Below are 16,309 nucleotides of genomic sequence, written 5' to 3' on the forward strand. Positions count from 1 at the left end.
ACAATGGGGAAGCTTGGAACAATATTGCTTGCTTGTATGTTCTTTTCTTTGTCATCATGTCATTCCATCCTCTTGCTCTGTATTCTTTAATATGGTGACAATCATGTTCATCTTCTATCTGCAAGAGTATGCTTCCCATATTTGGTTTACTTTGTTTTGACTTTCTTATTGCAGTTGTTCTATATAAATTTTATATGGTTCCATATTCCCTTGATGAGTGAATTTAGTTGCTGCAAATGCTAAGAACTAGATAGTACTGTTATAATTAGGAATAGGGCAAATATTAGCCATAGTATCTGAATTTCTAGACAAAATTGGTCATTTTTGCAAATCATTTGGACGTATCTCTGCAGCAGTTTACTATTTTAGTGCTTGCAGGAATTGGTATGCTAAAATTTTGGGCTTAAATTGTGTGAAAATAATCAAAGTGATATGCAAATTAAATCAAGCCACATGAGGGAAGAACATCCTTTCTCTTTTTTTTTTTTTTAGCTTATGTTTCATGTTTCTCTGTATGGCATAGGTAGTTTGAAGCACTATAAGAAAAAAGAGAATAATTGATATTTAAAAACTGTCAAATAAAGGAATATTTGACAATTAAAAAGTGCCAAATATTCCTGTGTCAAATATGCTTATTTGACATTTAGTAAAATTGTCATTTATTTTTGTCAATTAATAATAATCAAATATTTTTCACAATATAAGATTGTCAAATGTGTATGACACTTAATAATAGTCCTATGCATGTGACATTATTCAAAATGGTCAAATGCAAATGACTTGATAAAAATATCAAATATTATAATTCCTTGTCTTGGGCTACACATAATATAAATTATAACATTGAAACTTGATAAAATTAAAAAATTTTCAACTAACTTCAAACACCATAATAAAACATAGGAAACCTGAATTCATATTAAAATAAACTTGCATTGTATGTATAAATGTATCAAATGTCTTAAGTATAAATCTAAAATAAGATGTTTCTAAAACTATACATTGAGCCTATAGTTAGCATTCCACCATTGGTCCAAAAGTTTTTCATAGCAGCGTTGTACATACAAAAGGAAAATTTGTTCCTGTGCTTAAAATCACATTAAAAGCAACTCCAATACTGATCCCCAGAACCAACATGGGTTAAAACAAAAGTGCAAGGTCATAGTCGATAACGGGCATATCAAGTGTGGGATGCCTTTGCCTTAGATTGTAGACAATAGTAGCAACCGCAGTACCAGTGATCATACCTACTCAGGCATGAGGGTTAAAATGACTATGAGAGTAAGCATATGATTATCTTGAACAACTAAGATTGAATCCGTAAAAGAGGGGTTTGTTTCACTTACATTTTGATAGTGCTACAGATGATTTTGGATCAAATCCAATAATCAGATTAAGCACAGGAACAAATATGCCACCCCCACCAACACCACCTACACTCCCACATAGCCCTACACATCAAGAAACCAAAGTTACTGCCATATACTATTATTATTGTTTAAGGAAGAGGCTAAAAAAGTAAGTCATGGTTACCAGTAAGGCATTGACAAATTTTGATTGAATTAACTGAGAGTTTTTATTATGAATCCAACTAGATGATATAGTTGCCTTATGCAATGAAAGCATAAGATATCTATGCACAAAGAGAAGGAAAAATCTATGCATGAAAAATATTAACAATAAACTAATGTACTTCAATTGAATCATATGCTATTTACCTGCATTACTTGTCTCTTTTGCATTTTTTTTTTCAAATCAAGTCACTAACATAAGTGGTCCAATCAGAGCGAATTTCGTTGATCTCATCTTCATTATAAGTATCTTTTTCATTAAACTGACATCAAAAGACAAATAACTATATTATTTGTCACTCCTTTAATTCATAGACTTCATTTTAACCACATTTCTCTTTAAAATCTGAAAAAAGTTTAAGTTATGTTAATGATCTAACCTTTGCACAAAGTATACTTTGATCTGCAATAATCTCCTTCATGAATCGCATGACGTAGTAGCCACATTCATCAATCAGTGGTGACAAATAGACATCAATATCGTTACCAGGCTATCGTGGACCAGATATTAGCATAGTCAACATCATGAATTTTCTCTTCATGCATAACCGAGGAAGATTATAAGTAATCATAACAATTGGCCAACAACTATACGAACTGCGAAAGATTTTATGGAGATTTATTCCATTTGCAGAAATAGCCAGCCGAAGATTTCTTTCTTCTATAGCGAAATCTGGCCATTTTTGGTCCACTAGCCTCCATGACGGTGAGTCAGCTGGGTGACGTAGTTTGCCATCAATCACCCTTTCATTAGCATGCCAAGTTAAGTCTTTTGCGGTTCGAGGAGATTGAAACATCCTCTTAAACCTTGGTATAGGAGGAAAATACCATAAGATTTTAGCAGGAATTCCCTTACTTTTCTTGGGACTCTTCCATCTTGACATTCCACAAGTGGGACATGCAGATAAATCCTTATATTCTTTTCTATATAGGATGCAATCGTTGGGACATGCATGTATTTTTTCATATTCTAAGCCTAATGCAACCATAATCTTCTTTGCTTCATATACGGATAAAGGTATTTTATTTTTATCAGGAAGCATATATGATAAACAACTTAGTAAATCTGAAAAAATTTTGTCTGACCATCCATTTCTTCCTTTAATATTGTAAAGCCTTATTAAGGCAGATAACTTAGTGAATTTCACACAGCCAGGAAACAAAGGTTTTTCAGCCTCTTTAAGTAGAGTTTCGAAAGACTTGGGGTCACCATTACAAGTGTCAAATGCATCATTAACCATTTCTATGTATCAGCAGCTTCATCATCTTGTTGACTGCCATCAAATGAAGCTTTTACATTTGATGGTCGTCTACTAGAAGCTCCTTCTCCATGCCAAGTCCATGTCTGATAGCTTTGGTCAATACCTTTCCAATAAAGATGATTTCTTATCTCAGCAGGTACATGAAAGACCAAATTACCACATGCTTGGCATGGACATCTTAAAAGTTTAGGATTACTAGCATGAAGTATTGCAAACTTGAGAAACTCATTTATCCCATTTTCATATTCTATAGACCTTCTATCCATCAACATCCAAGATTTATCCATATTTAAACTATTAACTTTCCTGCAAATGCATCACATAATATTCATTTAGTTTTATTAATATTAAAAAATGATATTGTTTGCAACCACAAGAACAATTGATAAAATTATAGAATTAACCCCAAAAAATAAGGTAATAAGATCACATTTTTACTAATTAAGCAACTGGAGTGTCTAATATAGTTTCTACTACTGTATCTCTGTGATTGTTTGTCAAGAATCTAATAGATGTTATTAATAAAATAAATTGATTCTTTCAAAATTAAGAATGAAAGTGAAAATTATTTGTGTGTTCTTTGTTTGTTGAAAGAGAACAGATATAAGACTTAGTATCAATTAAAAATACAATTAATTCAAGTATAACACTAAAATTATCAAACTAGAAAGAGAGAATTAAAAAAATATCAAAATTAAAAGAAAAAATACCTGAAATTCAAGAAGCAAATGAAGCTGAAGCAAGCTGAACTTCTTTGTGGGTTCTTCTTCGAGAGAGAATGAAGATGAAATTTGAAATTGAGTGATTGATGAAAAAATGAGAGATGACTGTCATTTATAATGAGAATGAAAATGTACGAAACAGAACAAATTAAAGCAATAATCACTTCTTAGAGTGAGTTTACAGACTCAATAAATAAAAATCTCATTAACAATAGAAATCAATAACATTACTTCTAATCTGCAAGCAATTTGAGAATTGTTGCAGTTATGTAATTTTCCTTTGTTAAAATGTATTAAACAGACCAAATTGAAGCTAAGTGCATTACGTTAATATTATTACAAGAAACATCTCAATAAGATGCTTGTTAAAAACAAAAATAATATTTTAAAGAGACATTTCATCAAACAAGCAACGTGCATTCAAATAGGAGAACAGATACGACAATTGGAATCAATTAAATCAACCCTAGATTGTTTAAAAATACAAATAATTCAACTATAACCCTAAAATTATCAAATCAGAAAGAGAGACGTAGAAAAAAATTATCAAAATTAAAGGAAACAATACCTGAAATTCGAGAAGCAAGCTAAAATTCTTTGTGCGTTCTTCTTCGAGAGAGGATGGAGATGAAATTCGAAATTAAGTGATTGATAAAAAATGTGAGGTGATTATTGAAAAGAAAGCAAGGGGAACGAGTTTGAATTTTCTTAAAAGAAACAAATATGTTCGAAGAACAAAACAAAGGCAGTCTAGTGCGTTTTTTGTTTTTTTTCTTAAGTCAATAAAAGGAAAAAGGTAAATGGTAATTATTCAATAAATATATAATATATTTGCCACTTATTTGGTAAAACGTCATAAGTATTTGACGTTTAAACAAATTGTCATTTATAATTCACAATTACTCAGTTTTTCACAAAATGTCATATATATTTGGTATTTATTAAAAATTGTCAAATAAAAAAGGTCAAGTATTCTGTTTTTTCTTGTAGTGAAGTGAGAGTAGTGCAGATATGTGGGGATTATATGCAAGGTGGCTTAAAAGTGAAGGAGATCTTACAATGTGCTCTGAAGCCCTCTTAAAGCAAGTCAGATCATATCAGGTTTCTCCATAAATCTCATCATCTTATAATAATTTAGCATTATGTTTTACTTTGATGTTGATGGAATTTGTTCATGCTAATCAAATTTTGTTAATCTCTCTCTCTCTTTTAAAAAGAAGGCAAAGAAATTTCATTTTTGTTTTCTAAATTTGTTGTCTAAAGGAATGACAAGTTGACAACTCAGTCTCTCTCTCTCTCTCTGTGTCTGTGTCAGGGATCTGATTTGTGGAAAGAAAGAGATCGGTTTAAAAGGTTTTCATATGCATCCTTGGAACTTTGTAAGGTTTACATGGAAATTTCTTCCTCTTCTGGTAGCCGTCGAGAACTCTTTGCTGCTGAGATGCACCTGAAGAACGTACTTAAACAAGTAAAATACCTTATAATTCGATATTTAAGACACTTACAGTTGGTATTACATTGACAGCAGTAAAACAAGGAAGCAACTGAAAGTTATCTTTATATGAGGATGAAAGCTTTTCAGCAGCATAAGCCTTTCACTATTCAATTCCAAACATGTTCCTCAACATGATAACAAATTCGTAGACCTTTTCTGGGTCTGGAAGGATCCTGGCAACAGTATCTCTTTGCATGCACTTGTTCATCCATGCTGAGAATTTGGGGCACTCATTCTCAACCTTAAATCCCCCAAATTCCTCAACCGCGTAAAACCAACAAGTCAGTGGAATGGCAATGACATCAACGAATCCAAAGCTGTCCCCGCCAAAGAAATCCTTCTCCCCTAAAGCTCCCTCAAGTTGCTTCAAAATCTCTACAAATTCATTCTTCGCCGGGGACCTCGCCCTTGGTTTTCCATATGTTGCAGACTGCATCGAATACCTGCCAAAAAAGTGGTGTCATCTTTTAAGTTCGCATTTAGAAAGATACAAACATTTACACTTGTGAATTGTAGACTGACCTTCTCGTCAATGTAGTTAACTATGATGGTGGATTCACACAATGGTTTCCCATCGTGTAGCAAAACTGGGACTTCTGACAGATGGGGTTTGATTTGAGCAACAAGTCACTCTTGCCCCCAAACAAGTTCTCAGCTCTGGCTTCATATTCAACTCCTTTCTCAGCCAATGCAATCTTTGCTCTCAAGCAAAATGGGCTAGCCCAACAGTCCAAAAGAACAACCTCTCCCTTGGACATATTCACTTTCTTTGTTCTTGTTTCTTTTAGTTGGTTGATAGTAATTAAACCTTGAGTATCAAGGTTGGCATTTATAAAGCAGATAAGATGAAATTCCCAAAGTTTGTGTCGCAATCAACGTTTGTTCGTTGGCACTTCCTTAAAGGATTTGGCATTGTTCTTATCATTTCTTAGTTTTTGAAGCTAACTGTTTTACTTGGCTTCCAACATGCACAAGAACAAGTTTGTCTTGTGTATGCGGAGTTTACTAAGGACAAGCCGAATCGTAAGCAAGCATATACACTAATCAATCGGTATTGTCCAATGAAAATAAGTAATGTAAACTTATCAAAAAAAAAAAAAGAAGTAATGTAAAAAGTGTCTAGGATTTTGCCTAATATTTCTCAAAATAGGCTAATTAAGCCAATTCTGGTGCTAGATTGGTTCAACTTTGAATCAAACTTGGAAACATTTTGCTTTAGATTACTATTATTGATTTAGAAGAGTCAAAAAGCTAAGAGTATCGTTGGTAAAGCTCAAACATGTGTAATATCATATATTACTAGTGAGTGAGTTTCATAAACTTTCCTAATGAAGAAGACACATTTTGGGTTGTAAATCCTAACACAAAATTTATTCAATTGTTGAGCCAGAAATATTACAGATATATCAATATTATTTGATGTGGGCGCACAACCCTGCGTCTTCTTACATACCTTATATGTGCACGTTGGCGGGATGTCCCAATTATGTACTCGTTTGTCTTCATGTGTTTTAAAAAAATCTATTGTAACGGATATATTGTAAATTTATCTAATTGCTTGTTATAATGCTTCTATTGCGGTGTTATTCGAGTTGTCATTTTTAGTTTTATTTTATTTTTTCTTTAAACATAGTTAATTTGAAATGTTCTTTAATATACATTACACTTGAGGGCAACGTGATTTTGCAAAGAGAACTTCACACTATCATAAAACCAAAAACATTACAATTTAAAGCTTAAATAGCAACACACCAAAGCCAAATAACGACCCACTAGAATCATGGTCCAAAGATTGTACCATGATCACAACATGAACTACAAAAAAATAACCAATACCTGAAAAGTAGGAACAGTTTGAAACTTTCAACTAAACAACATTTATGAATCCACATCAGCAGTCCTAAACACATCTTCTAACAATTGCAACTGTTCATTTTTGCTTCTTCCAATAAAGAGTTGATAGTAACCAAAGATTGTTGTCTTTTTTGTCATTTGAGAGTAACCAATTACTTACACAGTCGCGTAAGTTGCTGGTTGGCCTCGCACATTTTTGACAAGTTTGTTTCTGAAGGAAAGCAGCTGAGCCGCAACCTCTTCCATGCTCATTCGTTCTCTCGGCAACTCTGAGGAGCAAGTGACTCCGATTGCCAGTACTGAAACCAAGCACTCTTTAACACTAAAACTTCTGGTCCATTGTTTGTGAGCATTGGCCTTGCTTGTCTCCCCTTCTTCTTTTTCTACAAGAAGCACTGGATCAACAATTTCAGCAAGTCTTTCAGGAAGAGCTTCCTTGACAAAATTATGTAGGGTTAGATTGCCTGTAAACATTTCATTCGTCGGCCTCTTTCCTGTAAACATTTCCAGCAAGAGTATTCCAAAACTGTACACATCTCCACTTGTTGAGACTTCGCTCCCCATTCCGTACTCTGCAATTCGAAAACTGAAATTGTTGGTTCAACTAGTAAAATCTCTAAGGATTGAAAGACAAGTTAATTAAATTATAGTATTTACCTGGAGCAGCATAACCAACGGTTCCTTTTACTCCAATAGAGCTTGGTTGATCAGATGACAAGTTATTGGTGGCGTCCGGAAGGAATTTTGCTAATCCAAAATCACTTACATGGGCAGTCAATTCACCATCCAGAAGAACATTGCTTGGCTTGAGATCACAATGGACTATTGGAGTCTCGCAAAAATGATGTAGATAATCCAATGCGGAAGCAAGATCAACGGCAATACTCAGTCTTTGCAGGAGATTTAGATTCCTTGGTGCGTCACGGTTTGGATGCAACCATTCCTCCAGCCTCCCGTTAACCATCAACTCATAAACTAAAGCCTCGAAATCATTCCCTTGGAAGTCAACACTTACACAGGAAGTTATTATTTTGACGAGATTCCGATGCCTAACACTTCTCAAGGCTTGACACTCCGCCATGAAACTCTTTGAAGCTCCTCGATGTTGAAGATTAAGCACCTTCACTGCCACCAGCGTTTCATGATCATCATGATTGAGGATTCCTTTATTGACCGAACCAAAGCTACCGGCACCAATCGAGTTTTCCAAAGAGAACCCATCAGTTGCTTTGAACAGATTCTGATAGGACACTCGTAAAACCGAAGCCAATAATGCTGATGGAGTAGTGGACGGCTCCCTTTTTGATTTGCTCCGCCGGGAAGTAATAATCAAACACGACATCCCTGTCACTAACAAAATGACTGTAACTACAGGAATAATCAGTTTCAGGGAACGGGAACGTGATTGCTTTGATTCTTTGGTGGAGCAAGTACATAAATGCAACTCAGATATGCCACCACAGAGGTTATCATTTCCGTCAAAAGATATAGCACTCGAATTGCTGAAGACTCCTTTTATTGGTACTTCACCCTCAAAATGATTAAAAGACAGATTTAAATTCCGCAAAAAGGGAAAGTTTTCCAGATATTTTGGAATCCGGCCAGACAAATTGTTCCGCGAAAGATCAAGATTCTCAATGCCTCTCAAAGAACTCAATGATGATGGGATATTCCCTTGAAAGAAATTACCGTTCATGACGAGTTTTTCCAACCTAATGCAGCTTCCTAGACTGTTTGGAATTTCACCAGACAATTTGTTCTCCGATATATCTATAAAACCCAGATTTTTCAAGATACCGAAATTTGAGGGCAAAGGACCATTCAACTGGTTTTGAGATAGATCAAGATAGATTGACAAGGAAGAGAGGCCAATTACTTCAGTGGGTATGGTACCACTGAGGTTGTTATTAGAGAGATTTAATGATATTAAGTTTTGGCATTTCCCTAGACTTGATGGAATGTTTCCCTCTAACATGTTTTCCTCAAAATTTAGTGTAGTTAAAGATGTCAAATTTCCTATAGAAGATGGAATTTCCCCCCAAAACTTGTTCATCTCAAGCGCCAACCTTTGCAGCTTTTGAAGATCTCCTATACTTCCCGGAATTCGGCCTGTGAATTGGTTGTCCCCAAGATATAAAAGCTCCAAGTTAACAAGATTTCTTAATCCACTTGGGATATTTCCGAACAATTGATTATTTCCAACTACTAATATTCTAAGTCGGGTTGACAAGTTCCCCACAGCTTCAGGTAACATTCCTCCAAAATTGTTTTCACTAATTTCCAGTAGCTCTAGTCTGGAAGCGTTGACCAAAGAATTGACAAACTCCAAGTCATCCTTTTTCCCATTTCCTAAGTGATTCCTAGAAATACCAACCGTTTTGAGTTTATGTAAATTTTTCAAACTAGGCACCTTTCCACTGAATCCATTCATTGGGATTACAAGCCTCATTAGATTTGAGGCATTGGATATTGAAGCCGGAATAGGTCCGGTAAACTGATTCACAAAAAGGTTTAGTACTTCAAGATTAGGAAGAGTGAAGCCTAAGTCTGATGGAAGGCTTCCTTGAAGTTGGTTATAGGGAAAACTGAAACAATTAAGCGAAGACAAGTTGTAGATTGAGAAGGGGATTTCACCTGATAGCTTATTTCCTCCAAATGATAGATAATGCATCCTCTTAAGCTGACTCAGGGTTTCAGGAATTTGTCCCACAAATTGATTTCCAGTTGCTGAGAGGACCTCGAGTGATGACAAATTTCCAAAGGAAGATGGGATTTGTCCTGACAAATTGTTGTGGTGTACTGTGAGAATCTGGAGCTTTGATATGGAGCCCAGTTTCCCTGGAACTTTCCCCACAAGCTCATTGAAGCCTAACCTGAGGGATTCAAGGTTAACGCAATGCGATATGTTGTCAGGAATTTGACCTCCGAATGTATTGTTGTTCAGCTCTAAAATTCGTAACCTGAACAGATATCCAATCTCTTGAGGGATTTCGTTGCGGAAGCTATTGTTTTTGAGATCTAACACTCCGAGAAAACTCAGATTACCAATGTGAGGCGACAGAGACCCCTGCAAGAGTAAAGATGGAAGACGTAATGCAGTCACTTTTTGGTGCCGTGGACTGCAAGTGACACCTTTCCATTGACAAAAGTGCCTGGAATAGTTCCATGAACTCAAAACCTCAAGAGGGTCATGAGTAACTTTGGCCTTGAATTGAAGCAATGCAAGTTGATCAGTTTCATTGCTTTTGAGCATATAATCGGTTGACTGCAAGCTGAAGCTGAAGCAACAGAAAATAAAGAAACAAATGCTTACAATGATTGAACTCATCATGTTTACAAAATCCATTTAACTGGCGAAGGAAATTAAAATGATAAAACTTTTATAGAGGTTGGTAAGATAAACTATGTTTGCATATTTTTTGCAATGATTTATGGACTCTGCAGTTGGTGCTCAAATGTGAACCGGCTGGCACCGTGACAGTGAAACTAATACTTTTTATTTTTCTAATAATATTAATTATCATATTCAGTAATCAACGCTTACCACAGGAATCAACGCTTCACAACACTTTTTTCCCTTTCTGAAATATTCAGTAAACGACATGTTGTTTTTACAAAACATATTATGCGTCCACACATACCTTTTCTGGTTGTTAGTTTATAAAAATATATGAGACGGCATGTGTGTGACAACTCTGTCATTTGTGTATACACGGTCTGTCGTTTTCAAAGAAAATTTTTATCATGGTATTCTTATCCCCTAGCTGCCGTATGTCGTTTGGAATTTTTCTGTATAACATTTTAAAGCAGCACAAATTTCGCCATCTCGGGGGGGGGGGGGGGGGGGGGGGGGGGGGGAGGTGATGATTCCGTGGAATATTATCTTCGACAATCTGCCATAATCAGTGCTACGATTTTGACACATCTGCAGTAACGGAAGGGTTACAATTACATGAGATTGACACGAGGTAATTAGTCAAGTCTCCGTGGGAAAATTGTAATCACTCAAGACTTAAAAAAGACTTTATAAAGTAAGGCGTATTATGGATGGTGAGGTTTGATTCTCACTTGCATCAATTGTTCTTTTCATTTTTCATTGGAGGAAAAGAAATTCAAGAGCCAGGTGTATCTAGCAAATTTTGTAACACGTTCTTGTAAGATAAAATAAATAAATAAATGTATCGGATCCTATTTCATAGTTTAGTTATAGGGTTATTCGGATGTCTGAATTCAAAACAAGTTAAGTTTAATCTCTAAATAATTTTGAGAAAATCTTTCTGCAGGAGAGTTTGAAATCAATCACTACCCTGTCAAAGAAAGCACTTAAAAGTCAGCACCAAATTTGATACTTGACTTTGGTGCCACCAAATTGAAGAAAATGGAGATCATAGCCCACAAATTTTGAAAGCTATGATTGACAAAATTGAAGCCACGCGGATTGACGAAATTGAAACCATAATTGTTGGGTTGTAATCGTTGAGAGTATTAAGAGTTTAATAAACTCTTGAGTGATTAGTGTTTTACGAGTTTGGGTGTATTGAGATTTTGGGTAGTGAGCTAAAATACCACAATACTTGTAATTCATTTTCACTAGTAAAATATTTTCATTCTGTCTTCGCCCGTGGACGTAGGCTAAAAGCCGAACCACGTAATTTTCTGGTGTCTTCTTTTGTGCTTGTTCTTTATTTTCTTTCAATTTCATTTTAGCTGTGTGTTTGCTTCACCCATCAATTCCTAACATACCCATGTGTCATTGGTCAGATAAATAGGTTAAGAACTCTAATCCTATCCCGACACAAAAAAAAATCGTATCCACTAGGACCTAGTCTATTTTAAAGCACAGTTTATTTAAAATAATTATTGTTATAATAATAATTACTTTTTTAAAAATAATTACTACTATTAGTTGTCATATTATTATTATTATTATTATTAACAATAATTATTTTAAATAAAAATTGTAATTATTATAATAAATGATGACAATAATCAACTAAGGCTATTTTGGTATTGTAATAATCTATTCCAATTCCAATAAAAATTAGATACATCAGTGACAATACAAATTCTTACAGCTAAAATAAATAATTTATAATAATTCTCATTCTTTATTTCAATTCCATTTTGATAGAAAAAGGAAGAGGAAGCCGGAAGCAGCAGAGAAGTTGAAGTCCGGCATGGTGTCAGCTCAGTCCAGGCTTACCCTGTCCAAATTATTAATAATAGTTCGAATAGTTCCTTTTGTTATTAATAATAATTACTAATAATAATAATAATTATTAATATTAATAATTCGAATAGTTTTCTTTACGAATAGTTCTTTTTGTTTTCTCCAAGAGAAATTTTTGCGAAAATGATGACTTTGACTTCCGTGGGTTGTGACTTCGTGCTTGACTTGAAGTCGGTCAAGCAATATTTGATGAAATGGGATTAACACAATTAATAATGATGAAGATTTAGTGATTTCTTGTACCGCCCGTGTGGACATTTCTCCGTTGATGACTGTTAAAGAAGGATATTTCTCCGTTAATTATTCCGTAGGAGCAATGCGCTTTGCAAAATTGATGGGGACACATGGTGTCAAATGTCATTCATTAATCAGATAGAAGCTTCACATTAATATATTTTGTAATGTGGTATTTCAAAAGCACCAAATATTTTCTTTGCCCTACCCTCACGCATGGTTTCTTTGTATCAAATTAATGTCATTTTGACCGAAATTTGACGGAAAATTTTAGAAAACATAAGCAGTTGTGGAACATTTCTTCTTTTTTTTTTTTTAAGCTTATGTTACATGTTTCTCTGTATGGCATAGGTAGTTCGAAGTGAGAGTAGTGCAGATATGTGGGGATTATATGCAAGGTGGCTTAAAAGTAAAGGAGATCTTACAATGTGCGCTGAAGCCCTCTTAAAGCAAGTCAGATCATATCAGGTTTCTCCATAAATCTCATCATCTTATAATAAGTTAGCATTATGTTTTACTTTGATATTGATGGAATTTGTTAATGCTAATCAAATTTTGTTAATCTCTCTCTCTCTCTCTCTTTTAAAAAGAAGGCACAGAAAAAGCTTTGTGATTTCATTTTTGTTTTCTAAATTTGTTATCTAAAGGAATGACAAGTTGACAACTCAGCCTCTCTCTCTCTCTCTCTCTGTGCTTGTGCGTCTGTGTCAGGGATCGGATTTGTGGAAAGATAGAGATCGGTTTAAAAGGTTTTCATATGCATCCTTGGAACTTTGTAAGGTTTACATGGAAATTTCTTCCTCTTCCGGTAGCCGTCGAGAGCTCTTTGCTGCTGAGATGCACCTGAAGAACGTACTTAAACAAATAAAACACCTTATTATTCGATATTTAAGACACTTACAGTTGGTTTAAAGATTGCATTTTCCGTTTCTGTTTTTGACTGGTTCAGGATAAAACTTTTTCTCACTGTGTTAGAGTGCATTTCTGTTATTATATAGTTTCTTAGAAGAAAATGCGCTTTTTGGAATCTCAGGCTGAAGGATTTTCGGTGCTGTAACTAATCTCATTTGACAATGTAAATTTATGGCTTCAATTTCTTTAAATGTAACAGCAAGTGTTGTTTTCGACCTCTGTTCTTTTATACATTGCTTACATGCCGTAATTTCATTAACCTAAATTTAAGAACAATTTCATATAATTTTTTTTCTGCTTTTCATTTATCATTTAAACACAATACACGCAAACACACACGCATATATTTCAGAAAGCATTTAAACAAAGCAACCGAACGTTGCTGGTTTCTATTATTACATCGACAGCAGTAAAGCAAAGAAGCAACTGAAAGTTATCTTCATATGAGAATGAAAGCTTTTCAGCAGCATCAGCCTTTCACTATTCAATTCCAAACATGTTCCTCAACATGATAACAAATTCGTAGACCTTTTCTGGGTCTGGAAGGATCCTGGCAACAGTATCTCTTTGCATGCACTTGTTCATCCATGCTGAGAATTTGGGGCACTCATTCTCAACCTTAACTCCCCCAAATTTCTCAACCGCGTAAAACCAACAAGTCAGTGGAATGGCAATCACATGAACGAATCCAAAGCTATCCCCGCCAAAGAAATCCTTCTCCCCTAAAGCTCCCTCAAGTTGCTTCAAAATCTCTATAAATTCATTCTTCGCCGTCTCTGGGACCTCGCCCTTGCTTTTCCGTATGTTGCATACTGCATCGAATACCTGCCAAAAAAGTGGTGTCATCTTTTAAGTTCGCATTTAGAAAAATACAAACATTTAGACTTGAGAATCATAATTTAGACTTGAGAATCATAGACTGACCTTCTTGTCAATAAAATCTGCCCAGAACCTTGTCTTAGCTGTCCCATAAGCACGGGATGGGAGAAGTGGTGGCGAAGGCCAAGTCTCGTCAATTTAGTTAACTATAATAGTGGATTCACACAATGGTTTCCCATCCTGTAGAAAAACTGGGACTTTCTTGTTGATGGGGTTTGATTTGAGCAGCAGGTCACTCTTGCCCCCAAACAAGTTCTCAGCTCTGGCTTCATATTCAACTCCTTTCTCAGCCAATGCAATCTTTGCTCTCAAGCAAAATGGGTTAGCCCAACAATCCAAAAGAACAACCGCTCCCTTGGACATATTCACTTTCTTTGTTCTTGTTTCTTTTAGTTGGTTGATAGTAATTAAACCTTGAGTATCAAGGTTGGCATTTATAAGGGCCAGTTTGATAATGCTGCAGCTTTTAAAATAAAATATGTTAGTTGTGCTGTACAAATAATCAGCTATGAAAAGAATCAGTTAAGTGTTTGATAAATTTTATTTTCAAAAGTACTGTGAATTTTGAAAACAGTGAAGGGTGTTTGGTAAATCTTATTGTTAAACTACTGTAAAAAAATAAATGACTAAATTTATATAATGTAAGATGAAATTTACTTGTACATATAAAAATGTACACGTGCAATACCACGTGAAAGATAACATTTTCGTCTTTTTCATTATGCAACGAACTTTAAAAACTAACAAGTCACCGGAAATTATATGTAAACAAACGCAAGTAAGACAAACAACAAATATTATAATAATAAAAATTGCATAGCCATGGAATCGTTTATAATAAAAAATCCAAATATGACAAACAATGAATATTATAATAAAAATTACATAGGCATAGAATTGTTTATATATAAACAAACCCAAATAAGACAACAACAAATATTATAATAAAAATTACATTGAATATGCATGAAAAGGGTAATGAATCACTTACTGTTATTGAATATGGTGATGGAACATGTACTGGATCTTGTTTTGTTGCACTAGAGAAGTTTTGATAGAACGCAAAATATGAAGAAATAGGGTAAATGAAAGGTGTGCGTTAATTACAATAAAAAATTATTAAAATATTGATTTTGTTTCCAATTTAAATAAGGATAATTTCGGGTTTAAGCAATAATTGTAAGGATATTTATGGAATTATACTAAATGATAAAATTGATTCTCAAAATCAGAATCTAAAAGTTACTCCTTTCCTGTTTTTCAAAATTAGCTGTAGGAGAAGCTGATTCTGGCAAAAGTGATTTTGATTTTTTTTTTACCAAACACCAAAATTAGCTTTTAGATTTCTAAAATCACTTTTAACTCTCCCAAAAGCAATCCCAAACAGGGCCTAAAGTAGATAAGATGAAATTCCCAAAGTTTGTGTCGCAATCAACGTTTGTTCGTTGGCACTTCCTTAAAGGATGTGGCATTGTTCTTATCATTTCTTAGTTTTTGAAGCTAACTGTTTTACTTGGCTTTCAACATGCACAAGAACGAGTTTGTCTTGTGTATGCGGAGTTTACTAAGTACATGCCGAATCGTAAGTAAGCATTTACACTAATCAATCGGTATTGTCCAATGAAAATAAGTGATGTAAAAAGTGTCCATGATTTTTCCTAATATTTCTCAAAATAGGCTCATTAAGCCCAATTCTGGTGCTAATTTGGTTCAACTTTGAATCAAACTTGGAAACATTTTTCTTTAGATTATTATTATTAATTTAGAAGAGTGAAAAAAGTTAAGAGTATCGTTGGTAAAGGTCAACCATGTGTAATATCACATATCACTAGTGAGTGAGTTTCGTAATCTTTCCTAATTAAGAACACATATTGTTTGATGTGGGCACACAACCTTGCGTCTTCTTAGTTAGGACAGCCAATGAAATTCACTTGTTAGCGATGCAGGGGATGATACATAACTTGTATGTGCACGATGGCGGAGTATCCCAATTATGCACTCGTTTGTCTTCCTCTGTTTTAAAAAATCTATTGTAATGGATATATTGTAAATTTATATGATTGCTTGTTATAATGCTTATGTTGCTGTGTTATTTGAGTTGTCATTTTCAGTTTTATTTTATTTTTTCTTTAAACATAGTTAATTTGAAA

General features: G+C 34.4%; 4 protein-coding genes, 1 long non-coding RNA gene and 1 pseudogene across 6 annotated transcripts; 1 reads left to right on the forward strand and 5 right to left on the reverse strand.

Annotated features, from left to right (window-relative positions):
- The window catches only part of LOC127901787 (probable glutathione S-transferase parC), a 162,200-nt pseudogene that overhangs the window by 89,952 nt on the left and 55,939 nt on the right, over positions 1-16,309 (reverse strand).
- LOC107177725 (sulfite exporter TauE/SafE family protein 3-like) lies at positions 914-4,445 on the reverse strand. Of its 2 annotated transcripts, XM_025100395.2 has the most exons (4): positions 3,544-4,445; positions 1,952-2,107; positions 1,347-1,451; positions 914-1,247 (listed from the first exon to the last, which is right to left on the reverse strand). In XM_025100395.2, exons 2-4 carry the CDS (start codon positions 2,016-2,018, stop codon positions 1,141-1,143), a joined length of 279 nt encoding a protein of 92 aa, XP_024956163.1. In that variant the 5' UTR covers positions 2,019-2,107; positions 3,544-4,445; the 3' UTR covers positions 914-1,140. The 2 variants fall into 2 exon arrangements, with proteins under 2 accessions (XP_024956163.1, XP_052295540.1); XM_052439580.1 differs by having other exon boundaries at positions 1,952-4,443.
- On the forward strand, positions 4,551-5,109 carry LOC127901796 (uncharacterized). Its single transcript, XR_008054121.1, has 2 exons — positions 4,551-4,656; positions 4,871-5,109. It is a non-coding gene; the product is annotated as an uncharacterized LOC127901796 (long non-coding RNA).
- Positions 5,154-5,808, reverse strand: LOC127901884 (probable glutathione S-transferase). The gene is made up of 2 exons (XM_052439918.1): positions 5,639-5,808; positions 5,154-5,493 (listed from the first exon to the last, which is right to left on the reverse strand). Exons 1-2 carry the CDS (start codon positions 5,806-5,808, stop codon positions 5,154-5,156), a joined length of 510 nt encoding a protein of 169 aa, XP_052295878.1.
- LOC112498805 (probable LRR receptor-like serine/threonine-protein kinase At3g47570) lies at positions 6,724-10,248 on the reverse strand. Its single transcript, XM_025100393.2, has 2 exons — positions 7,562-10,248; positions 6,724-7,476 (listed from the first exon to the last, which is right to left on the reverse strand). Exons 1-2 carry the CDS (start codon positions 10,233-10,235, stop codon positions 7,061-7,063), a joined length of 3,090 nt encoding a protein of 1,029 aa, XP_024956161.2. The 5' UTR covers positions 10,236-10,248; the 3' UTR covers positions 6,724-7,060.
- Positions 13,618-14,163, reverse strand: LOC127901791 (probable glutathione S-transferase). Its single transcript, XM_052439579.1, has one exon. The coding sequence runs from the start codon at positions 14,124-14,126 to the stop codon at positions 13,761-13,763; it is 366 nt and encodes a 121-aa protein (XP_052295539.1). The 5' UTR covers positions 14,127-14,163; the 3' UTR covers positions 13,618-13,760.

This window comes from Citrus sinensis, chromosome 4 (genome assembly GCF_022201045.2).
Source record: "Citrus sinensis cultivar Valencia sweet orange chromosome 4, DVS_A1.0, whole genome shotgun sequence".
NCBI lineage: Eukaryota > Viridiplantae > Streptophyta > Magnoliopsida > Sapindales > Rutaceae > Citrus > Citrus sinensis.